This window comes from Calidris pugnax, unplaced genomic scaffold (genome assembly GCF_001431845.1).
Source record: "Calidris pugnax isolate Ruff unplaced genomic scaffold, ASM143184v1 scaffold82, whole genome shotgun sequence".
Taxonomy (NCBI): Eukaryota; Metazoa; Chordata; class Aves; order Charadriiformes; family Scolopacidae; genus Calidris; species Calidris pugnax.
The window spans coordinates 3,889,462-3,915,901 of record NW_015090833.1 but is presented as its reverse complement, the minus strand read 5'-3'; the positions used below and the strand labels follow the sequence as shown (position 1 = coordinate 3,915,901).

General features: G+C 40.2%; 1 protein-coding gene across 2 annotated transcripts in view; it reads left to right on the top strand.

Annotated features, from left to right (window-relative positions):
* The window catches only part of DHRS3 (dehydrogenase/reductase (SDR family) member 3), a 124,951-nt gene that overhangs the window by 1,767 nt on the left and 96,744 nt on the right, over positions 1-26,440 (top strand). The window contains exon 2 of one of the 2 annotated variants that reach the window (XM_014941414.1): positions 11,019-13,276. In XM_014941414.1, coding sequence (XP_014796900.1) covers positions 11,019-11,272 — 254 coding nt within the window. In that variant the 3' untranslated portion in view covers positions 11,273-13,276. Of the gene's footprint in view, positions 1-11,018; positions 15,448-26,440 lie in introns of those variants that run through there. The other variant, XM_014941412.1, reaches the window with a different exon arrangement.

Below are 26,440 nucleotides of genomic sequence, written 5' to 3'. Positions count from 1 at the left end.
TATGGAAAAAGGAGGAAAAAATAATGAAACATTTCTGTCAAAGTCTGGTACTATCATACAGTAAAAAACATAACACCTTTTCTCCACTCTCTTCAGAGCTTCACCAGTTACCTGAATCCAAGAAGAATGGCAGTTGCTATTACAAGGGCAGAGAAGGAAAGAGCATATCCAATGGTGTATATGATGGACAAATTCAGGAGCTGTTCTTCTGGTGCATCCTGAGAGCATATAAAGGAGAAAAGGGGGATGTGGGGCAGAAATTTGAAAAAAAGGGGGGGGGGGGGGGGAAGTATTAAGACTGCCACGTATGGGGAATTCAAACTCTTGCTCCATGTTTCCCACCCGACCCCAAAACCTCTCATAATCTAGCTTTAGCAGGAGATCACCTCCCAGTTCATGCCTCCCGACAAACATGAGGTCAGAGACCCCTGCCATTGAGCCACCCAGCTGCTCACAGAGACAAACTGTCGGAGCATAAAAACTTCGTAGGGGCTACAGAGAGTATCCAAGTATTACCCAACATGAAATCAGTGGTGGCTGGGCTGTGCCTGAGGGGGGGTGTCTGTGCAGAAGATGGTGAGAGCTAAAAAGGTGGTGCAGAAGAGCTCAGGAGACTGGGTTAAGGTCAGGTCACTTTGAATTCAAACAAAAAAGGAGAAAAAACAGCCTACAAATTTCAGAGGTCTTCTCTCTCCTTTCTTGCTCATCAGTCTGTAGTCAGTTATTCAGGTTCTTCCTGTGCTTATGACCTTAGGTAGTGTTTTTTAATATACTAATCTGGGTTACCCTAAATATTCTTAGCTGTAAAACAGCTGTTTTAAGGAAGAAGTCATTTGAGGGAAAAGCATTGGGTTTTTTCCTGTCTCCCTCAATGAAACTTTCATCTTGGATTTTTTTTTCTAACCCAAACCTGGGCCTGTTCTCCCACCTTCCCTGATGCTTTAGCTAAAGTTTGCTCTATTTGAACCAAGTAGTTGCCCGTCTCTCCTTCTAAACATCTGTTCACTTCCCCCTGCTTTCCTCCTCTTTTAATGAACTTGTAGCTCCTTCCCCTTTATCCAGACTGAGTCTGTTCAGTTTGAGTCTGTCCCAGCCCCTCTCGCTTTTCTCTTCTGCCCTGTCAGTGTTTTAAAGCGGATCTGAACTTATGCCTGGGAATCTCAAGTGATTGAGCTTTCCCATAGCAGTGCTGGTGTTCCCCAGTGTCTTGCAAGCTTAGAGATGCTTGCTCACAGCATTTTCTCTCGTCCACAGACGTGTATCAGTCAAATAGCTAAAAAATTGCTAGCTCATCCTGATCTTCCGAGCTTTCAATTGGATTTGATTTGGGAAGACAAGGAGGGAAGGAGCAAATATTCAAATGGTTAGTTTATCAGAGCTGTCCCCCCCGACGTGGCCTAAGCAAACGATTTGCATTTGTTCCCAGGAAGGAGTCCCCTGATGTCTTTGCAGCCACTCACATCAGTGAGATGTAGCTCAGGGATGCAGAAAAGCCTGCAAAGTCAGCGTTTTCATTGCTTGTGAGCTGCTGCCACAGAAATACGGACTGTCTCCTTTCATAAACTAGCAAAACATTATTCACGAGGTGAGGGCAAAACTAAACCCAGAAAGGAACGACTGTCTCAGTGACATTTTAAAACCATATGGCCATCATTGAGTGCCTTTCCAAGCAACTTTTGGAGAGTCAGTGTAAAACTAATTCTTAAATTATTCTTAAATCATAAAACAGTTATGATTTGATTGCATTTTGTAGCCAGTTTTCAGTTTTTAATGCTGTCGCAACGTTGTACCCATTGGAACTAATCCCATCAGCATTACTTGTCTGCTTGGAGTTGTCCAAAGCTGCGCCTTCCCTGGGAGGCGTGGGAAGAGCTGCTCACGGGAGGATTCAGCTTTCAGGCTCCTTGGCTTCCTCATGATACTGCTGTGAGGAGACAGAAGTATTCTTGCAGCAAACACATCAAGACGAGTAGGGCAGCAGGCATTATGTCTGTAAATACCGCAAAAGAAAAAGATAGGGATACGTTTTCAGGGCCCAAGAAAAAAGCAGAGTTAACTTGGCCACGTGCTTTTCCTTGATAATTGTGCAGCAGCCCAAGCACTTGTGTTGAGTGGCTTGTACAAACAGGAAAGGGCAGGAAGGAAAGAGGAGTTTGCTCGTGGTTTTCTTAAAGAATAAACCATGATTAGCAGTACAGAGTGGTTCTGTGACAGACTGAAGTTCCCCAGCCTTTAAATGTCAGACTTTGTAACCTGACTTTACTCAGAAGGGTGAATGGCAGAAAACTTCCATCGGTGATCCCTGGTCCTTCCATGAAATTACAATGCACCGCAGAGAAACTAAAGGCTCTGTACCCTGCCGTGTGCCTTGTGCTGGCTTGGGCTGCTTCAGAGCGGGTTAGACGGGAAAGGATATGCCAAAGCAGAAGAGCAGCCTGCTCCAACTGCTGGTTGTTGTTGGCTGTGACTTGCAAGTGTCACTGTAGCATCCTGGTCACTCAAGATTCAGAACTGGTAGCAAGAAACAGGAGATAAATGGCTGGGAGACATACATTGACAGATTTAGGTTCTGGCCATTCATTTTAATTCCTCACTTTGAATGACACTTAAAATAGCCTCATATGCCCTGTCTGCATGTCTGAGAGGAATCACTTAAACTGTTCCTAAGCCCAGCCACTGCTCCACTTTTAATTTTAGCACTGCAGTGAAACAGCCTGTTAGTCAAAGCTGCCCTTGTTTTGTGTTGGTTTAGGTTTTTTGCAAAAGAAATACCAAGTTGATTTTAAAATCAGAGTTTTGTCAATGTGAATTGAAATCTCAATATTTGATGCTGAAGCTCTACCTCTGTAATTAAGGCCTCAGGAGCACCCAGTGATCCCAACAAAAGCCATATTTCAACTCGTTAGTTTTGCAAAAGCCACGTTCTTTTTCTTTCTGGCGCTACCAGAAATAGCTTGTAAAGTCCTAACTTCTGCTGACCTGGCTGGCTGTAAAGCCTCTTCCCAGCTGAGCTGCCTTTGCACATCTAACTCATCACTTCACACAAACAGCTGGGATTTGAATCATTTTACAGATCCCAGCTTTTATTCCTGTCCCCTAAATTTCTAAATAAAGGCTTAATTGGCGGTAAGTGAATACTCTCGCATGACGGATTTGCCGGCAGAGTTATTAAAGAAACTGCACTAAAAGTTTTGCCGTTAAACTCAGCACTTCACCTTCAATCAAACTCAGCACCTTGAAACAGCAAACATATTTTTATGCTCGTAAAAGATATTAAAACCCATATTTTCATTATACTCCAAAACCAAACCACATTTTTTCCCTCTGATTTGTTTATTAATTGATGCAAAAGAAATTAGTGTCTATAGTGTGAAGTAGACAAAGGAGCTGTGAATGGTAGTGGAATGGTAGTAAGATGATAATGTGTAAGATGGTAAGTAGTAAGATGATAATGTGTAACAGTTGTTCTTTTTCCTAGAGAAGACAGAGCATTCACTATGGGCCGAAATAGTTAAGTTCTAAAACTTCAAAGATTTTCTGTAGAAGGATGTTTGATTTTTTATAGGTATTTGTTAAGCCTAGATGGCAGTGTGGTGGCCAATGATACATACTGAAGGCTTCCTATTAGGAGGAGCATGGAGTACTAAATAAGGGTGAGTTAAATAGGTTATAGGTTGAGTTAAATAATTTTAGGCTATAATGTTTCAAAATTTTGAACTCAGTGAAGTCTAAGGAATTGTGGTGTTCATTTTTTTGAGATCAGAAGTATCCTTTGAGATTTCTTGCATTTTCTGCTTCAATGGGAACTGGAAATCCTACAAAAAAACGCTCAGCAATTTCTCATATTTGGAAGGGCTTTCTTTTGCTTTCAGAGCTTGTTCTGTATCACATTTTCTCTTGGCTAAAAATGCACTTTTCCTTTCTTGCCTCATCTCTTAACCTACTTTTTTTAGTTATACTGTTTGAAACTCTGGGCTCATCCAGCAAAATGTTGTCAGTTGTGCACGTGAGCTACAGAACCAAGGTTTAGGAACAATTCCTTACAGGGTTTAATAGAAAGGGCTTTGATGGAATAATTTTTTGGGGAAATTAACTGTTTAAAATTAGTGTGTAGCACTGTGAAAGCTATTTCTTGAACCCTCTGAGGATCTCATCTCAGTGAAGGGGTTGGATTTGGAGAAAATGCATGTTACAAAAAGAAATCCAAGTAGTCCACAGTGGCCATACCGAAGTGCTCTGTAGAGATCTCTGTAGCTGATTTTAACTTTCTGTGAACATGCTTTGGGCAGCTGCGCCTGTGACCTTGTTTGCTAATGACTAATGCATTTTTAACATTACTTTTAATTAGAGTTTAAGTATTCCTTGGAGTGTGACTGTAGTGTCTCCTTTCTGTCATCTTGTCCTCATTTTGCTTTTTACTTGTTTTTCATCTCTGGGAAGTTGTGTGAAGTTTCTGGAATTGCAAGAGATAGTCTATGCTTTTTGTGCTAGACGATGCCGTTTTCTCAACCTTTTGTGTTTAATACATACTCTATTTAAGTTCCCCACTATCCATTGCAGGAATGAAAAATTTTGCTGCCCTTTATTAAAACAGTGTTGGAAAGGCTTTTAGCAATTTGATGAGAAAGTTTAAACTGAGCGTTTTATGAGCGGCCTGTGTACACTGGTATTTCCAGGAAGACTCAAAAAAATCATTCCAAGTTGGCTAGTGACAGAATTCCAAATAGATTTGTGCTGCCTGTGTGATAAATAAAGGAAATAGATGTTCTGAATGTTTGAAATTAAAGTAGCACAAGTTTAAGTGAGGGTCGGTGCTGAGTGTTAGGACAGAGTCAGGATTGGCTGGCACTGTGTCAATGCCCGTCGCCCTGAACTCTAACCTTTACTTCACACCACTAGAAGCAGAACTCCTAAAAGAAGCCTGAAGACAACAGAACTGGGTCCACTTGCAGAACCGTATCCTAAACTAAGGTAATCACTGAACTTTACTGGAAGAAAGTTTGTTAGTGGCAGCAAATCCCCTGTCACAACATAAAGGCCATAACTAGGACCATGTTTTCCTCTTCCTTTGGTCAAATGTTGCTTCACTTTGGAAAGTTGTGTGCACAAGACTGCACATTTTTAAGATACTCGAAGGGGGTTTTAGTGCCAGTTTGGATGCAGATGCACTTCAGCTACTTTCAAGGCTTTTGTAGCTGGTACCTCCTCAATATGGATGGAGAGGTAAATTCTGGTAAAGTGGCATATTTCCAGGTAAAGCCTGTCTATGCAGAAAAAAAGGAGAGAAGAATGGCAGTGAGAGGAGGCAGAAAAGAAGCCAGAGCAAGTGACAATGAGACTGTAAGCAGCCTTCTGGAACAGGACACTTGGGCTGAATTCAGTACTAAAAGAAAGCAGGAGATTCAGAAGTGAATCAGTGTAGCAAGAAAAATGGAATGATTTTTGTAAACCTGTTTAGAGCAACGGTGCCATGAGGCAATTGTCTCTTGCTTCTCAGGCTCTTGCTATAATCCGATTCCAATCTAAGATCTATTACTAAACTTATTCTGTAAAAAAAATAATGTCTTACTGCACTAGTCCAGGCCTTTATAGTAGCTCAGGGCTCACTGATAATGTTAAACATTGTCTTCAAAAAAAGAGAGTGCAGGTTTCATTTGACTTTCTAACCTAACTAAAAACCAGTGAAAGAACTGAGCATTTTTCAAGTCCTCTTGACTTCTCATTCTTTCTCAGGACCTGTTTATTCATCTGCTGTGGTAGAGAAAGCTGCCTTAGCTTCAAGTGCTAATATGGAACCAGAGCAAGCTTCTGCTAAAAGGGACAGGCCGTTCTGTCCGTTGCAGCCACTCGGTTCTTCCCCAAGTACCATGCACATGCTCATACTTCTCCAGTACAGAACATAATATCCGGTTTTTTGGGAAAGGAATTAAAAGCCCTAAGACATTTCACATATTCAGCAGCCTTTACTCTGTTCAAGCAGAAACTCCTAACAGAGATTAGATTCCCTAACAAGCACATCAAATCTGTTTCTATATACATACGTGTATAAATATATAATTTGATATCCTAGTCATTTTCAGTAAAATGATCTGACTGCCACTGGCTTCTCACTCTGTTTCTTCCATCTTAAGGTTTTCTGGAGTACTTCCATCTTTCACGGATTTGAAGATGTGGGGACAGCATTTGCAAATGTGAACACCTAATGTTAAACTCTATATTTAGGCATTGAGACAAACTGTTAAATACCCTTTAATGTTGATCTATGAGACTCTAGGGCACTTGGCCATAAAAAGTTTTATTTAGGGACCTAAATCTAGGCTTCAGGTTTTTTTAAGCCTTACTGTTCTGATAGCTTGAGGCTATTTCCAGTGAAATTTCATAGCTCTTCAGAGGCAGTGCCTCTCACTGCTTATTAATACATCTAATACATTAGTGACAGTGTTTAAGTAGACTAAAGAGAACTACAGCTGGAGGCAAAATATCAAACAAGAAATAAAATGCCACATTTAGACATTTCAAGTCTGTGTCAACTACAGTCAGCAATATGAGAGAACAGCTAAATTCCACCCAAAAGCACAAATGCCAATTTTACTTTCAAAAAAAAAATTGAAATAGCATATTATAGTGCTCTGACATTTATTGTATAGCTAGTAATGAACACATGTGCATGAAGCTCACTTAAATGTTTATGGCTTCAGATATTTCTCTGGATGTAGTCCCTATACATACCCGCATATGTATGACCGGGCATTTTCATTATCTCTTATTATTGTACATTGCTAATGTTAGGAAACTATACTTCTCTGGATACCTGTTTTTTGTGAACTCTACAAGGACCCAACAGAATTGAGGCCTCTTTCATATTTTTTAAACTCAGCATCCAAAATGATAGCTGGGAAATCTCGCTCTGAGGGTTAACAGACAGACCATAATATTGAAGTAATAATGAATTTCAGCAGTTCTCCAGCAAAACATATAGTTAGCATTGGTATTAGAAACAAGCAAAGACAGAAATGCACACAGCATTCTTCAAAACAGAGTCAAGTAGACCTGGGGTAAGTCTAAGATTAATCCAAGAGCAGGGAATTTCCATGCACTTGTCCAGCCAATTACTGTTTGAAAATTCCCGATCAACCAGTACCTGTGAGAAACATGGTTGAATTACGGCTAGAAAGCACCAGCAGACGCTAAGGAAACTGGGTATCTGGGGGTTTTGGGGGTTTTGGGAAGACCAGAGCAGTTATAACTTGGGGCATTACAGCATTGCCAGTCTGTCTTCATTAATTTACAAGGAAGTTATTAATTATTTGTATAAAGACTGGTTTCAGGCTGCATCCATTTTCTAAGAGCTTCATTTTCATAGGGGAAATATTTCAGCCTCTGACTCTGCAAGACAAACAGGCTTGTGCAGAGTCCTTTATAGAAACAAAGTGTTTATTAGGATCTAGCTGCAGCTTAATTGCCTATAATTTATTATCAAGGTTTAAGTGCTAGACTTAGTGGAGTTACAATCCTCTAATAGTAAAGCACCTCAAAGCCATATTGTCCTAAAACCTGTGAGGGAATTTCATTGAAACTGTACCTGGAACCCTCCTGCATCACTTCTTTATAAGCACATGTATCTTTTTTTTTCCTTTTAAAAACTTGCCTCTGCTTTTAACATTATGGATCTAGGATTCCAGCATTTTCACACTTCCCATGTTACTTAGATGATCTATTCTTCAGGGTACAGACCCATATTTTCATCTTACTTTATTTTTTCAGTGTTAAGACACAAGTCTATGTAGAATCTAGCACCTGTCCCTTGATTGGGACTTCAAAGCATTCTTTTTTCCAAAGCAAATAATACATAAGGCTTGCTCTTGTCATACATCTGCTTCCTTCAGATGACATAGCAGAAAGATACAGAGCGTGTGACATTGTCCTTGGGACAGCTGGAGTTCTTACAGATGATGTGATGGCCCTGACCAAAATAACATAAGCTATGTATTTATAACACACTCACACTTGTTGTTTCATTTACAGATTTGTTTGGTATGAAGCAGCAACTCTTTGAACATGTTGTAGGAGCAATGAGATATATATAACTATCATCAAAGGTTTTCTTGCAGTCAAGCACTAAATAGCAAACTTCTTTGAGAGACCCTTTACAAGAAGCCTGACTGATTTTTTTTTAAAGACTAAATTGAACAGGTCCTATAGAATTTAAAAAAAAATAATTAAAAACTTTAAAAAGTATGTAAAATGTAATGCCATTCAAGTGGCTAAGTGTGAAAGTAGGGCACTAAGTGCAAAGGTTAAATGGCACTCTCCTGTCCTCTGGAAGTCTTGTGTGTGGGGACAGGTCATTTAATTGCGCCAGTCTGTATGCAACAGAATAACCCACACCTTATAATTAACACCGATCACTTTATAGAAGCCATTCTTTTGTTCATTGTTCATGCAGAGGGTGTATGATGACCTTGGATTACTTTCTGCCCAAGCAAAGAACAAAACAGGCTTTATTGCTCGGCGTGAATGGAATGGGACAGGTGTAGTACAGAACAGCAGCTTTCCACACACACTGGATTCTGGTGTTGTAAGGACAACCTACTTTTAAATAATGTAAAGAAAGTAACGTATTGCTATGGAAGGAAGCAGGTGAAATGTTCATATGTCATCTTAGGCAGCCACGTGTGTGACCTTCAAATTGTGATGATTTCAGGTAAGCAGTTAGAAGCTCTGGTGCAATAATCACTGCTTTGGGAAGAGAAATTCCCTGTGCCATCAGAGATGTAGCTGCTGATCTTACTACTGTTACAAATGAACAGGCTGTTCCAAGTTCTCTTTGGAGTGGAAAGAAAAGCTTCTGTTAACTGTATTGGGTTTTGCAATAGTGTCACAACACAGCTCAGAAAAACATTCACCGAACAGGATGGACTAATAAATGTTCCTCACTCCCTCAGTCACTGGCATGTGCTTGCACCGAGCTCTGCAGGCCTTCTAGGCTGCTTCCAGCACAATTCCCACAGAACTGCCTAGTGTGGAGATAGGAGAGGTTGGTTCAGTCCTGTCCTGCTGAAAAGGTGATGCATACACAAGGTGGCTGAAGCTGTAGCTGGGAGCTGGCAAAGCCTCTATGCTGGCCCCTGGTTTACGATGCCGTATTTTGCCTGTTGGCATCTATTATTCTCAATGACTACAAATTCTGTAAAGACTTGAGGCTAAGCTACCACATTGTAGTGTCACAGAATAAAGCAAGTAGAAAATTCCCATCTAATCTATTTGGTTTGCGAACATGACCTAGATTCCAGTACCCATGGCTACATGGAGAGGAGCTTTTTTATTTCTCGTTATTGTGTAATCAGACTCAAAATCATTACAGTACACTGATTCTCATAGCAAGAAATACCCTCTAAGTGACTTGATATGTTGCAGATTCTTTTCTCTTTATATTGTGTGTGTTGTGATGCCAGGTGAAAGCATCTGGGAAATACAAATAGAGCTCACAGTCTACAGGCTCAGTTTTGAGCCATGGCAAAACTGCTCTTGGTAATGAGTAAGTGGGCTCTTACTTTTCCACCTCTAGAATCCTGGGCAGATACTACAATACTGTTATTTCTAGAGGCCAAGGATGCAGTTTGTAGAACTTCTTAGAACAATAGGGGTCTTTTTGGAGTCTTTTTCGCTCTGTCTCTTTAATATGTTTCTATATTAAATATATTAATATAATAGTAATATATTGATATTTAATATATTATTTTTCTATTTTCTTCTGGAAGCTTAGATACTTTACATTCATTTTCTTGCAGTTTCTACACAACAGCAGTAACTGCTTTGATTACTGTCAACATCATGTTGATTTATTGAAAACTGTTTGCTTTGTAAAAGCTGATTAAAAAGACACAAGTCTTGGAATTCCAGCCTATGGCTTTTCACCACTCCCGTATTTCGCATGAATAGAGAAGGCTAGCCATTTGTGTCCTCTTTTGCTTGTCACTCCTGTTAGCCCCTAGAGTTGCTATTCCCAAGTCTTAATGAAAGAAAATATGGACTTGCTGAGCAACCCTCAGTTCTTTCTGTAGAAAGGTTTGTACAGAGTTTGTATCTATAGAGTGCAATGGTGTGTACTCCCTCTAGCCATCTGTGCAGTCGCAGCACACTCAGGTGCTCTGGAATGTCAGCTTGTGTGCAAGACATCATATATGTGAATACTGCAGGTTCCAGATTTCCCAAAGTCTCAGGGGATGTTTGAAACCCTGTGGCTCCTTTACCTTCTGGGCCAGTTCCATAGACAGGAGTTTTCAAAGAGCTGCAAAGCAAGTTGCCTCACCATCTGGTGCACATCGCCAGTGCACTCCAGGCTCAGAGAAAAAAATACAGCATGTATTGAGGTGGCAGTTTGCCTGAAGGAAACTATTCAGCCTTGAGCGTGCTGACTGCTGTCCTGTTCTGCTGGCAGCTTTTGTTATGTTGTCAGTGAGAGGAGCATGAGAAAGAGGGAAGGCAACAGAACTTTAGGCAAATAGGACAGAGTCAGGATGGCTTTTAGGGATCAAAATTTAGTACAGTCATCATTACAGCAGGAAAAGACAACTGTAGTTTTGGAACTACATGGAAAAAAGTAGTGTAGAGGCCCCAAGGTGTGGAAGGAACTTCAGTATCCCTGTTACACTGTTTTGGAGTCAGGATTTGTGTTAAGATGAAGTAGTTGGGAAGCGCTTCCAGGTCTCCACATTTAGACCCATCCAGGGTCCAACACTCACTTTTTTAAATCCTTAAAATCATGGTCCCAGATTGTACCTGGCCTCCTGGAAGACTGAAGGTAAAATAACTTAATTTCCAGGAGCCACTCAAGGGGGTTATGTGTGGCTTTTGGATAGCGACGGGTTTTGTTCCATTTTTTCCTGAGTTTTGTACAAATTCATAAGCCTAGAATTAACCCTGAAACTTTTCTTCAGCCATTCAATCTCTGACTGGAGCAACAGAAGGATTCATCAATATTCTGCTGATTTGTTTCCCTTTCCTCTTCTTTGCAGGTCTCCATGAAATTCAATGTTCCCTGCCTGTAGAAAATAGAAGAATCTTCCTGAATGAATTATCTGAGGTCAGCTTTAGTGAATGCAAATTTAGTTTGTCATTGACGGACCTTTTTATCATCATCTTCTCTGGAGTCGCAGTCTCCATTGCTGCTATTCTATCAAGCTTCTTCTTAGCAACTCTAGTACACTGCTTCCAAAGATGTGCTCCCAGTAAAGATGACGATGATGATGAAGACGACAGTGAGGACTGAACTTAGTCTATATACTTACGTTTCCTTGGTTTATAAGTTACTAGATCATCAGCTAAAGTCTAGGGAGAAAACAAGTAGAGTAAAAGCTTTAAACATGAATTAAATGAAATCACAATGTGTAAAGATCCATTCTAATATCATGATGGTCGCAGGTAGGAATTGCAGTTTGCATCCGAGACTGTTAGCGTTGCTTACGTATGTAACCTGATGCAATGAGACCGGATTAATTTCTAGGATCCTTAATCAAACACCACATTTAAATTTGAAGATTGGAGGAAAAAGTGGCGAAAGGCCAAAAAAAAAGTTCCAGAGTTCTAAAAGACTAACTCACAGCTTCCAGATTGTCCTTCTGATAAGATGCAGATTCTTGTTAAGTGCTTAATAGCTTGTTCTAAATGCACTTTGAAAAGGACTGGCTGTATGGAAACATTTCAGCTGGAAAATAAGGAAGCAATTTAAAATAGTGCCCTCCTTAGATTTAATGGGGGACTTTGTTAAGCTCACACAACTTTCCAAGTAACAAAATACAATTAAAAGGATTCCTAGAATTGTAGAAAGCCTCACAGGAAGGTTGGCATCTTCTCTCTACAAATGTTCTCTATAAACATTCATTCTCCATTTAATGACAGCAATTGCAGGCATCATTCAGAAAAAAAAAAAAAATAAATTCTATAAGTGAATAGGATTCTAGATCTGAGTCATCCACTGCAGCTGCCTGGCACCTCTTTGGGCATGGCACAAATACTAAATATAACATTCTTTTGCATTTTTAAACGCAATGAAGTAAAGGATTTCCCTTCCCTGTAATGCTAGGCACAAGTAACTGTTGCAGTATCCAGTCCGTTCAGTTATTTTAAAACACTAAGGGCTATATTCTGCTCCTGATTATATGATTACTAATTGAAGTGAACACCATGATCCAATTGGCAACTGTATAAACAAGAGCGGAGTCTGGCCCGAGATGTTTCTGACTGTATCATAGATTTGTCAAAACTTGAGCTCTTCTATATAATGGTAGATATTTTTGTTAAAATTAAAAAAGACATTTATTACAAGAGATTTTTGGAATAGTGCCGGACAGCTTTTTAGGATAAGTATATTTTTAAAATATTTGTAACTGAACTATTTTTTTAAAGCTCTGTGTATTTAAAGTATTATCTAGAATAGCTGTGAGGGCTTAAAGTAATGACTAACATAGTAGTAAACAATCTAAGGACTGTATGCTAATATAAAAGAATTAGATCTGATAAAAAGTAGCATCTATTTAACTACTGTAAATGCTATTATTTCTTAAAAAACACTCTTTGGTTAAAACATTGCCTTGCTCAGTTAATACTAATGGTCTTTTATGGACAGTTAGTTCCAAATCTCTTGTGTCTGTTGTGCTAATTGTTCAGGCAGACAGGAGTGAGTGACACGGGGTGTGTGAGGGGAACGTGGGCCAGAGACAGAGGGTACAAGGTCAGGACTCCTGGGGGTTGTCCCCCATCTAACGATGATCAGCACGAAGACCTTCAGCAAATCACTACCTGTCTGTGCCTCAGTTTCACTACCTAGACAATGAAGATCATCATAACTATTTATCTTCTTCAAGTGCTTTGAGATATGCGGGGGGGCACTATAGTGGGGCTGAGTGTAATGATTCTGTGAGGCTGAAGCCGATGTGAGGCAGTGGCTCGGATCTGATCTCCTACCAGTGTGACTTCACGGAGATCAGTGGAGCTACCCCATTAGCTCACAGTTTGCACCATGCTGAGGTCAAAACCAGGACAGAAGTGTTTATTTCTGTTGGCTCTACAGCTTATTCAATGCGACTTAATGCTACTATTGTTAAGATTATTCTCTCTGAAAACACGTCGAAACAGAATTAAGTAGGACAGTGAGATGATATTTGTATCAATACTGTCTTATGCTATTCTGATTCTTTCAAGAAAAACAATATGACATGATTTTCACTGTGTAGTGCCATGATTATAAATAACACAAATATATTTATAATTTCAACATGGGCTTTCACGTTTATTTGTATGTGGGTATGAAAAAAGGAGAAAAAAGTGCCTGATTCTCTCATCGTTTCTAAGTTTGGTCTTGCAGTATGGTTGGAAATGGGCAACTTATTGCCTGGTGCAGTTCATGAAATACTGTCCCTTCGCAGCAGACAGGAATACATTATCAACAGATTTCTATTTAGAGCTGTGCAAAGTGTTCAATCATGGAATTGGGTCACACTTTTTTTGTCTGTAAGTTTTATTATGGACTCAGAACTTGCGACCAGTTAGCAAAAGGATTTGTCCTACCAAACTTATCAGTGAATGTTTCAACAAATATGTACCCTTCCTTTGGTAATGACTTTAGGGGTTTATTTCATTGTCCTGTAAGGGTGACTGATTTTGCAGAGGTCACATCTCAAACTTAACTATTTTGACTGGGTTCTGCTCTTACTTGCAGGTTCATCCTACCGTGGTGCCTCAAAATGAAGATCTAGATTTGTTAATAGTTTGTAGCTTTTTGTTCAACCCAACATAAAGCCCTGAAAGCAGTGATTATATTTGGAACTTTAGCACCCCTCAGAACAGCAAGGAACAGACAAGCTGACACCCACATAATCCAGTGCAAGCTGAAGAGCAAGGCTTAGTAAAGCTTTATTTATGAAGCTGCCATTCTGGACACTCCATCACATCAAAGTGATTTTGCGAAGTATGTTTTTTTCTGGATAAGAAATTTGAATGATATTTTCCCCTACTAAGTAATGTATATTTTATAAGTATTGAACTCATCCAGTTAGTAATATTTATTCATTGTAAGCATCAGCAGTTACCTACGATTAATATTGATTTTGCATAATTCTAATTGCTAGTAAATGAGACAGAACTTGGATTTAGTTCTTACTGGGATTTTTCCTATTTTATGTAATCTTCAGAGTAAAACATTCCCCTGATGGAATACTGCCAGAACTGGTGATCAGCCTAGCGATCCCCTGCTAAACTTTGAAAGCTGATTTCACCTTGAATAGAAAGTGGCCTGAAGGCTGCGTTATTCTCGCAGTTTTATCTCCACAATGTGGAGGTAACCCCATCTCTAACTTCATGGCCATGGGAGGTGTTCCCGTGGGAGGACGCGCTCCCTTCTCAGGCTGCCGTAGCCCCCACTGAGATCAGTGATGTTACAGTGGTGCCAAGTATCAAAGCTGAATTTAGTTCCCTGTGCAACACATAGCCGGCTCAAGAAGCACCGCCTGTAGGTGATGATAAATGTGTGGTAGAAAGTTTGTCCTCATTTGCAATTTTCCTTCCAAAATGGCTTTACTGTCGCGGTGGTATCTCTCCGTGTCAGAAAGGGGCAGACATTTTACCTGCTTCAAGGGGAAGGAGAGATACTATGCGTGACCCAAATAAAATGTTGCAGGCTCAAAGAGCCAGGAAGCAGCTGTCACGTTGCCTGCAGATATGTCTCCTTGATGAAATGCTGGATCTTGGTATGTGTGAGGATCCAAAACATGTGCAAGAAAGCAAATCTACATGATGTAATTGAGATAGAGTCTGACTTTTTAGAAGTGTGCGCATTGGTTTAAAAAAAATCTCTAATCCACAGAATATTAAAATAAAGATCACCTGCAGCGACTGTCCAAACCTAGCATTTCATCCTCAGTCAGCCAGCGTCATTTTGAGGCAGCTTCAGTCCTGCTGGGACTCTTACTCAGATGTGAATATTAATGGATCGTTTTTCAGAGCAGCATAAAAATGCATTGGGAAAACACCTTGAAGGGATGGTTCTGAAGCTCATAAAAAGGAGCATACTGCTTGCCTACCTTAGATATATCATAGAGAGTGAGCCGTTGTATACTGACAGCTAAAACTTGGCCTGGCAAACTTAGAGGTGACCAAAAATATTCTCGTCTTTTGGTTGTGGGAAGAACTGTGTGCAATCACGTGTGGATGTGGACAGGGTGCACACGCTTGTGTGGCAGGGAAGTGTGTGTATAACAATACTAGAGCTTGCTGTAACTATCACCCCTGTAGACAACCTCAGTGGAACAGCTGAAGCCCAATGGGGATGCTGAGCCTGAGACAGTCCTTCATCCCCAGCGGAGGTTCCTCTGTGCTGGCTTTCAAACCCACGGGAGCAACTCTGTGCAGGACCTTGTACTGATTCAGCACGTGCTGCCCACCTGCTACGTGAGTAAATTCCACTAGTTTTCAGGGCTGTTCAGGCTGACATGTTTCTACATTCATGTCCCACAAAATAAAGGAGCAGGGGGGTTGATGGCTTCCGAATCTGACCGTTCCTCTCAGAATGATGCTCTCATTGGAGGTGTAACCTGTTTTACTGGCCTCTAGTGGCAACTGAGATGCTTTGCCGTGGAGGTAAGTCATTGTGGTGAAGGTGATGTTGAAATGCTGAATGCTTGTATACTTTTTCCAGAAAGAAACCAGAAATATACATTAGGAAATTAAATTTCTTGGAGAATAAGATCTGCCATGGACTCTGAGCACTGAGCAGCCTGTAATATGCATGAGCCACCAGAAACATTTAATTTATCTGTTAACAGAGCAATACAACCTTGTCATAGAATTGTAGAAAATAGCTATGGAAGAACTTCAAATATATCATCTGATGGCAGCTGATGCTTTGTAATAACAATACTTGGTTTTCTAATTGGATTCCTACTCTTATCTTGCCATCATCTTCCCCATTGTGTCTTGCTTTCTGTATTTTCATATCTTGACCGTACCTAGAACAGCAGAATCCCAGTTTGGTACCATCTCTGCACAGTGCAGCAATACAAATCACCAACAGCGATAACCAACCAGCAGACTAGGAAAAACACAGGTTTGTTTGTGCTGACCAGCCATCCATCTATGATTGTAAAGAGTTAGCAGGGAAAAAAAATAAAAAGCCTATTGAATTTTAAGCTGACAGCGCAACAGGAGACCTTCTGTTGCAAAGCAGAAAGCCTGAATTATGATGTGTCTCTCCAGTTTCCATCAGCTCTCACACCCCACCCAGGGCTCCGTGAAGCCATGTGAAATTGTGTAACATTGGGTTAGCAGCACATAATGTGCTTTTTTGGGGCTTGTCAAAAAACATACGAGTAAACACTTCAGAGCAGGTTTCTACTGTTGGTTTTGTGGGAAGTGAAAAGTTTGCAGGGAGGTGAGCAGCAAATAAGGAGAGAAACAGCTTGGGCCAGAGTTGTGCAGTAAAGTGAAGTTTGCTTCAAAGCAGCATTGTTTGGGTCCCAGAGCTGCTTTTTCACCAATTTCTGTTAGCAATGGTGAGTTCTAAACGTTAGCTGGTTCACACCCAGATAGAGAGCAGTAGAGTCTATTTCAAGGAGAAATTTATGTCAATTAAATTTCTAATGTTTATCACTCCCAGCCAAAGCACTGTTTGCCTGTTTAAAAGCTTTAATTCGAATCTGAAATGTCATATGTCTTACAAAAAGCTGTACAAAAATCACTTATTAGCTCAGAACTGAGAAGGTCGAAAACATTTGTCCAGACAATGGTGCCAGCAAGATGTGCTTCAGTTAGTTCTGTACACGAGGTCGTTCTTCCAGCCTGACATCACGAGTGTAAGCGACTGGGCTTTGACTCTTTCACCAAAGCTGAGCAAAGCCCAGGATACCGGCTTTGTTCCCCACCTTAGAAACCCCCTTAGCTGGAAGAGTGAGCAAAAAAGAATTGATCAGGAAAACCAGCTTTGTGACCTTCGCTTAAGATCTAAATGTGATAAGGTCCAGCTAACTGACATTCCAAGGCAGGGCTCAATGTGCTTGTGTGGGGGTTTTGCTGTTTTAATTAAGGCAAGTGCTGAAAGACTTTGCAGTAGAAATAATGTTTGGTCTTCATGGTATTTAACAGGGAATGAAAGGACTGTGAACATATTTGACAAATGATTCTAGTCTATTTTTGCCCAGCAGTTTTTTCTCAAATTGAGAAACTGACGCTCTCTGAAGAGTAGATTAGGTTTGCAATCTGCAGTGGGTTAAAGTATTACTCTTTATCCTTTGAAGATCTGGCTTCAAATGTGAATTTGGGTCACAGGGGGAAATGACCAGAATAAATCCCTTAAGGTCATTTTGGTCAGTTGGGCAAATGCAAAGAGATGCCCTTATTAACAATATGAACTGTAAACTTGAGGATGGGAAAACGCTTCTCTGAACTCCAAAAGTTTCCATTTAAATATGGCATTTGATGGTTTTAAAATTCCAAGGCTAAACAGAGAAATGAGACAGATGTTTTGTAACCATCATTAAAATGGAAACTGAGGCATAATTAGATTGACTTGTGTTTTCATAGGTGACTGTTATTTTTGAGTTAGTTACTTTGTTGAGTAACTAACCTTAGTTTTAATGTGGTGATGTTAAACCCCATGTACTGGCAGGGAAGTGTAGAATATTGGCTATAAATTAGCACTAGTTACAGGTTTAGAGCTGCAGTGTCCTAACTAATAACCTGAAACGTCTGCCTTTCAGTGCTGATTCACTATGCAGACCCTTGCTTTGCTCAGAGTAATTCAGTTGCCTTGTGATCATATTAATTAAAAAACAAACAAACAAAAACCCCAAAACCTGAAAAACCCATCAAAACCCGTAGTTTGCATCCTCAACAGATAGAACAAGGAGATGTTCTCTAAGTGGATTCACTGCTTTCTTCTTACGGCAAGTCCTAAATGTCATTGTATTTACTGACCTCAGATAAGAGTTTGGTAAGTGACAGGGGATATTCTAGACATACTTTATCATAGAGTAACTTGAGGTTGGAAATTCTCAAAATCTAATTGTGAATTCTGTTTCCAAGAGTGGGATAATGTTGTGAGTGCAAAGTTAGATATATTGTCCACACCTTAAAAAAAAAAAATCTTCTTTAAAACAAAATGTGGAAGAAAAAAGCTACTTTAGAGATTATTCAGTCTGGAAAGACTTTTTTTTAACAACCAAATTAAGATAAACCCTGCAATGTAGGATTTTAAATGAAAGCAGAAAGTGTTCTAACCGTAAACTCGTGAACATTATACTGTATGGCAGGAAAATGACAACAGATTTAACATAGCCTAATTTATATTATTCCCTGAGGGCCCAGAAGTCACTAGGCTGAGAAGTTTTTATTGCTTTCAGAGGAAAGTATTTTGTGCAGGCTGATTTCTTCAATATTTGCATACAGGACTCGGATTGTGCAGCACTGGGCAGTGTGGGGTTTGTGAGACTCTGCGAGTGCGTCAAGGGAAGCGATTGCTTTCTGCTTTTCTGAAGTATGTTTTGGTAAAAATATAATAATTGTAATTGTATGTTGGCCTCGATTCTGTTTTCACTGCTGAATTATTTGGGATCCTGTCCTCATCTGGTAAAGATTGGTAGGGCTTTACTACTTTAGGTAGTTACTTAGGTAACTTCACTACTGCAGTATGCTGATTTACCTAATGAAGATACTGTCTGATAACGACAACTCTTTGTGTGTGTGTTTATTCTCTGTGTTTTCAAACAGAAAGAAGGTAACTCTTTGCGGGGCCTTTTTCAGTGGTGATCTGTATGTACATTCGTAACCTGAGTTTGGGGTTTCTGCATTGGGATTTTTGCATATTTAGGATTACAGGTGGCATTATTTGGAGACTACAGACGTTCTGGGTACAGAGAGGCCAGGCAGCTTTTCCAGGTTCTTTCTGGATTCAGTGGGATTGCTCTCTGCCAAAGGAGGGTCTGACCCTACTTCCCAAAACTTGCTGCAGTCTCGTGTAGCTCAGACAGCCACACAAAGTTGTCATTCGAAGCACATTCCCTCGATCTGATAATCACTCTACATCTATGTCCTACTTTGATGATGGATTTATAATGAATGTCTTTAACCTCAGCCTAGCCCAGCCATCTGCTCCGTGAAGCAAGCTGGCACTTCAAAGCCATTTTTTTGCTTCAAGGTGTCTCCTTGTAGTCTTACAGTACAAACAGTGAGTCATCTCCTCCCACCAGAATAAAGCAAGTTTGTAACCTGGCTCGGTGTGAATGCCCAGTAGGAAGGACAGGTTGCAGAGAGCACCAATTGTATTATTACAATAATAACCTTTGCACTGAGGAAAATAAAGGTTTGTCAGAGCAAGTGATTGCGTTAGCCAGGCTTGTGAGGGGACATTTGTAGAATCTCCTTGGTGGTAGTTACGTAGAGACAGGCAGACATTTTTCAGTGACTCTTCTTAAAATGCAGAGGGCAGAGAAATCAGATAGATGTTTCCTATTTTGCTGCATCCCTCTTACTGCAGACTTCAGAACTATGTATTCCTACACGCAGGCACCAAACTGCAGCATTATTGCTTCCCAGCTGAGTTGTAGGGAGATGACACACTGATCTCTTGAGGGATGTGTTAGGTATGGGAATGAACTTCTGTGGTGTATGAAGGAGGGATTTTCTTGTACATAGGACTGATGATCTAAGTCCTTTGCCTGGACTAAGCTGTTGAAGAAGTATCTCTTGCCATGCTGGTTTAATTTATGACTTCTCCAAATGTTACAGAAAATGACAGGAATTTTAGACTGGTTGCTTGGTTTTGATTTGGTGTTAGATGATCTTTGTTTTAATAGACATGTCTGGAAAATATCTTAAGATATGGGATCGTTAATGCCACCTTATTTTCACCCCTGCAGTGTCACTGGGTGCAGTTTGTGTGCAGTATACATGTAAAGTAACACGCTTTGTGTAGTGTTGCATGTAGTACTTTACAGAGCCCTTACACTGTATCACATGCGTGGAAACACACACTTAGCACAGTTTCTCTGTGAAACCCATATTCACACACAGAGTCGTTTCCAAAGCTGGGGTTTAGCAGAAAATAATAGCAAATTCACCTATTCTTTTACCACTTTGAATGTTTGAGAACCTGATCTAAATCACATGGCTACCAAAGAGAAGACTCCCCACTGACCCCCTACGGGATTGGCTTTTATCAAGTGAAATGTCTTTGGATTCTTCCAAGGACATATGGTCTATGTATTTATTTCAAGAAAGCTTACCATACAGTTAGTTGCCCGTTTGCCCATCCTGAAGTCCATCTGTTCTTTTCTTAGATGCAGGAATTGAAATTTCACTGTCAGCAAGATACACTATTCCTGCAAGCCCTGTCACATACCCCTTTTGCAGGAAGGTGAAGACCCTGGCCCATGTCTACAGGCAAGAGGGGAAATCCATAATCAATGCTTATTCTACACCTCCAACCCTCCCTTTGCAGTTCCTGATGAACTTCTCTCCTTGCCATTTTCATATCTCTATCACCTGAGACTTTATTCTTAAGCTTTCATGGCAACTCTTCATTTTTCTGTTTAACAGCATAGAAAGGCTCAGAAAGGGAGAGTGTCAGTGAGGGCACTCACTTCATTAATAGAAATAATTTGGGGGTTATAAAACTGCTCTTCACATACCTACTGTTAGCAAAAATGAACCTTTGTTAAGTCTCCAGGATTTTGGTCTGTCTTCTGTCGCAGCACTAGAAAATTAGGGACATCCAGTCTTAAATGAAAAAGTATAAGAAGCTTTGTCTTATAAAGTGACATGTAAGACTTGTCTGTCATTTTTTCTGTGTTCTTTACTAGATGATCCCCGCTGCTGCCACCTTCAGATGAAGTGATTTAAAATGGACGGGATATTAAAGCTTTAAGATAGGGGTTTAAAATAAATGAAATGCTATCGGGACTGTAATAGTAACAGCTGTTGTGTCCACCAGCTGGACGGCAGACTTAATCACTCAGTCAAATCCCACTTTCCACAGTACCATGCTTGTTTTCTCTACCTTCTGCCCTTTCACCAAAACCACAGCGTGAGCTCAACAGAGGGATGGATTCCCGTGGTCCAGAGCTGGCTCTGTCAGAGCCGTGGAGGGAGAAATCTCTTCCTCTGAGCTGTCAGCACAGCACGCTCCGTGCAGCTGAGTTTGCCTCACCTGGAACATGCTTTTGTAAGTCCCAAAATCAGGAAGGAACAAGAGCTCAGGCTTAAACCTATATACATGCTTTTGTTTCCCTACGTGCAAGGCACAGGTAGGAGTGTGCTGTTCAGTGCATTGCTGTGTGCTTTCCAGCTGCAAAGCAGGGCACTGCGGAATCTGCTTCTGGTGAGATTTTGGAAAAGCATCTCTGAAGGCAGAAGTCCTGTCCTTCTGAGCCAGCTGCTTGTGGGGCTGTTTTGCAGAAAGGAGGAACTTCTGTATTCAGTATGGTATTGAGTATTAACTATGTAAAATGTATTTCACTAATAACATTGCTTTGAAGAAGAACTTGTCACTGCTGACTTTTAGGCAGAGCAGTTCCAGGTACCAGCCAGTTCATCTCCCAAAACTCAGTGGTGAAATAAGTTATTTCCATCTGTATCGTCTCATAAAACAACTTGTGGTTTCAAAATGTCAGATTTCTCTTCAACTTTGACCTATGCTTTATATACAGTTTAGCAAAAGAAAAATTTTATTTCCTTTGAGATGAAACTGCATTTTTTGTTTGACAAAAAAATCAAATTTTTAGTTATATCTTACTTGGTTAAAAGAGCCATTACAAGAAAATTAGTTTGAGGGAAACTGAAAACACCATTTCTCTGATTTGTGCATCAGGTTTCAAATTAAGAAATTGATTAGTTACTCGGGTCTGAGTTCCCACTCCCAACGGTGCAGCTCACTTTAGTCAGCAGCCATGGAAAAGGCAGTTAACCTTTCTATTGTGTGTGTAACCGTCTGTAAAATGGATATGATACTACTTACCTGTGTAACACAGCTGTATAGAGGCTTAATTTTTAATCAAGCTCTGTTAAAACACTCTGAGCTCACTGCATAAAGGATGCATGAGGAGGCAAAATAGTTGTGTCGCAATATTATTGCTTTTGTAAGATTTACATTTCCAAGAGCAATCCATGGTGAACTGGATAAATGTTCCAGAAATAACATCCAAAAGGAAAGAAAGTATCAAGAAGCATAAGAGATGTACTGGGACGGAGTACAGACTTTCTGACAGTGTAGGGTTCCTTCGTCCCTTTTAATTATACATGTGGAGCAACTTGTTAATGCATTTCTAAAGACATGTTGACACAAGCTCAGACCTCCATCCTGGCAGGCAGTCTTTTGAATTAATTCAACCCTGGGATCAGAAAGAACTGGACAACAAAGTTGAAGGTATTTCTATAACAACCAAAGCAGGCTACTGTCAACAAACCAGATTTCCTGGGTCCGTGAGCAAGAACAGGGGGTAACGGTACATCTTCCCGGGGAGCTCGGTATGAATAATTTCTGGAAAAGGCCCTGGCATTACATTTCAGGCCAATTGTCCGTGGAATATGACCAGGTATCATTCTCAATGGTATTTTTCTACCTCCTGTGTCCTCCAATAGTTTCCAAAAGAATTATAAAAATCCTTAATTTTACTAGAAAGTACTTGTGTCATTCAGGAGTTCTGTTTATGGTAAAATATATTATGTAATGGCCAGCCAGTGATTAATTACATTTGAACAGATTGGCCAATATATGCTACAGTATTCAAATCTTACCTAATATTTTTAAGCAAAGTTGACACTCTGTGTGCTTCGCAGACACAAAACCTGCACAAAATTACTGTCATTACTGTTTCTTTCCACCAGTAGCAGGAGGTGCAATGGTTGAGGTGCAGTTCTGCCTTGTGAAGTGACTTCTGCATAACGTAGTTTTCTGAGATTCCCTTCTCTGTGCCATCTCGAACCCCAAACCACACGTGTGTTCTTTGCAAAGGAGCAGAGAACAGCCCAAAGTGAAACTTCCATGGACCAAACTGGGGCAGTTTCTTGAGTCCTTAGACAAATAAGGGCACACCAAACTCACACCTCAGTGTGATCCGGAGCTATTACAGGAGATGCAATCGTTAGATCACAAGGTTTTTATTGTCTCTTTCTCAGAGTCACTTAGAAAATTAGACTTCCCAGATAAACAAACTGGTCTAAATTAAACAAAAAGCATTACTGGAAGAGGCATCCACGCTGAGTGTCAAAACTGTGACATGAGAAATACATTAGTCTGATTATTTTACATTGCTGATTCATTCTCAGGGAAGTCCCCCCAAAGCATCTATATATCACTGTGGGTGTCTCAGATAATTTATAAAATTAATTCTTTAAACAACCAAATGACTTAAGCAAAGACTTTCTGAAGTGTTCTACTGGTTCTGAGTGTGCAACCTGAGATATCCTGATGAACCTGACCTTCAAGTGCTGAGCACCTTCTGTCTGGAAATTGCTCAAAATTGGAGGATTCCAAGTAACTTCAGTATGTTTGAAAATCCTAAATCTGAAGTTTTGTGTTACCACTTGACCTGAAGACCAGATCTCGTATATAATATGAGTTCCTGTGGAGAAAAAAGGTTAAAAATGTAACCTGAGGCTTTCTAGCCATTGCCAATCGTAAGATTGATAAGATCTTGATAAAGCTTTGTTTTTTATAGTTTTATTGAGTTCTTTTTCCTCTTCCTTTTCTTTCCCAGGCTGTTCAGAAATACACCGAACAGCTCTGAGGGTTAAAGCTTTATCCACCAAGATACATCCTCTTCAGGCACAAGGCATCTAATCCACAGCCCAAACAACCCTGCAGCGTTAAGCCTGTAGTTCATGCTTGTGGCTACAATTTATAGAATGGACCAGACTAATATTTTTTCTCTCAATTTACTTAATAAAAACAGGCTTCTGGGTTATCTTTAAGAGCAATCGCATCAGTCAGTGACACTTGTCACTGTAAAAATCCACTCAAGTTTGTATCATTCAAAGGGTTTGGTCAATCTAAGCTACATGATGGCTCTTTTTTCCCTGATAAGTTGACACAACCACAGAAATGACTGAAAGTTTACTGAGTGAGTGACTTTAGAGGAGAAGGAGTTCTGAGCAAAACACTGTTGCAGTGGTGTGAGTACAGATGAGAACCCCTTTTAAAGGATGTTACTTATTGCTTCCTTAAAGCAAGCTGTTTGTCAATGCTGAATCTCTAAGACTTTTTACAGGAAAAGCTAGGAAACCACTCACAAAAACATTTGGCAAAAAAAAGCAAACCAGAAGAGGAGAAGTATGGAGATATATTTTTGAAACCCGAACAACTAGTCAAGATTTGCTAACGGTCTGTGGGCATTGGGAATGATGTCTTTCTAGAGGTGTAGGAAATTAGTAGCTGGCACGCTCCACAGAATGAGAGACAACAGGAACAGATTTATCAGTGATTTCAGGCAGACTGGAAAGAAAATGCAACTTTATTACCTAGTCAATATTACTGATGTTTGAAGAGGTGCCCACACTATGTACAGTAGCTCTGCAGCTTCCTCCTTCAGGCTTAGGCTGTACTTGGCTTTAAAGAGTTAATGTTCTCTTACTCCTCCTTTTTTTTCCCCTCTTTCTCTCCCTGCTACTGGCTCAGAGCTCTGGCTCTCATTTGAAGGGCACAGCACACTGAGTGATGTTCACATGATACCAATGACAGCAGCATGATAAGCCTATTTCTGACAGTGTGGCAAATTACTATTATGAAATCCCAGTACATTTGATTGCAGAGTGACTTTCAGAAGGGATCACACATAGCGAGGTTATGAAAGGCTCAGTGTTTACTGCAGTAATGCTGACTTACTGGAAAAGAATATCAAGAGCTCTTTAAATAAAAGCTTGGGAGATTCCCAATTCATAGAACATTTGGCTGAGTGTAAATGGCTCAGGTTTACAGCAGGATCCCTATCACACCAGTGGGAGGCAAGGGATTTTCATGGTGAAAATAGTGTTTATTCAGTTATCTAATAAATAAATATGATTATTACTTCATTTTATCTAGACTTTATTGATAAAGGTTTTTGTTATGATAACCCATTTTCTTGCTTTTGTTAATTATAATACAAGCAAGTTGTGGTTGGTGTGTTCATAGGCAATGTTCTGACTGCTTACCTAACCGGAGCCTGGCCATTCTCTCCCGTAGAAGAGCGAGCACTGGGAAGCCTTTGCATTCCTGTTAAATTTCAGTTCAAGCCCATTATGTCCCTCCACATACAGAAATACTGGTCTTGGCTACCTTTTAGCAGTGTTTTGGAGCACTTCTTTATGCTGTATTGTACCCAAGGTGATACAGTAAAGAGCCCAGTGTGTGCATGCATCTGATCAGGAAGATTGGGGGGTGGGGGGAGAAACAAACAAACAAACAAAAACCACAAAAGCAAAACAACCCCTCCAATAAGATTTATTATTTTTTTAAGTGTCCCTGACTTGTACTTGTTATAGCTCTGAGATGTTGAGGCAAGTAAGTTTTGATTTAAGCAAGTTTGGACTAAACACGTGCTCTAGATTTAGGAATTTTAAGAATTTCTCTGCACTTCACTCAGTAGAGCAGCTACTTCATTAGCCTTGTCTGCCTTTGCTCAGGTGAACATATTTGCCCCAGCGGGTAAAATTAGATGTGTGGCACATTCAGATTTCTCTCTCTTCCTACCTCCCCCCTACTTGAGGAACTACTTAAATGTTTGCTGAAATACCCCTGGTCTCTGTAAGGGTGGATACAAAATATAAAAGCCCCTGAAGTTTAGGTAGAACCCCCTAGGTTTGTATGAGGTTTTTTGAACAGCAAAGCAGTAAAATTTGTCTCCAAAAGCTCCCAAACACCTGCAATTTCCACTTCCTAGCACATTTTTAAGCTAGGACAAAACACGTCAATTAATAGATCAGTCTACAAAAGACGATGATTCCCTTTCCTAATTATCTCCATTTTCTCCGCCAAGTAGAGCATTCACATGATGTTTATTTCAGGATACACACACAAAACAATCTTTTTTATCTGCTGGCTGGAATGTGACTATTCCATTCTGGTTTGATTACTTTTCCCAGCTGAATTAGCAAATTGATCCCTACATTTAGAAAGTGGAGACTTGGGGAGGTTTTTGTGTATTCTGCCCCTATTGTGATATGAATACATTTAGCTGATGATGGAATATGGCTTCCATATGTAGGTGGCCACAGCCTGTGATAGGTTTAAGCTGATGGACCAAATGTCTGAGGTTAGATGTGTAGCACCAACAGCTGTCTTTTTATTTTTTAAAGGCACGTGTTCTTGGAATTTGTTTGCTGGGTGGCACGTTGCACCGTGAGGCCAAATGTTTAAATAACCTCTTCAAACATGTGGTTTGCACTTTGATGTAAGGCCTGAAGGCAATTGTCTCTG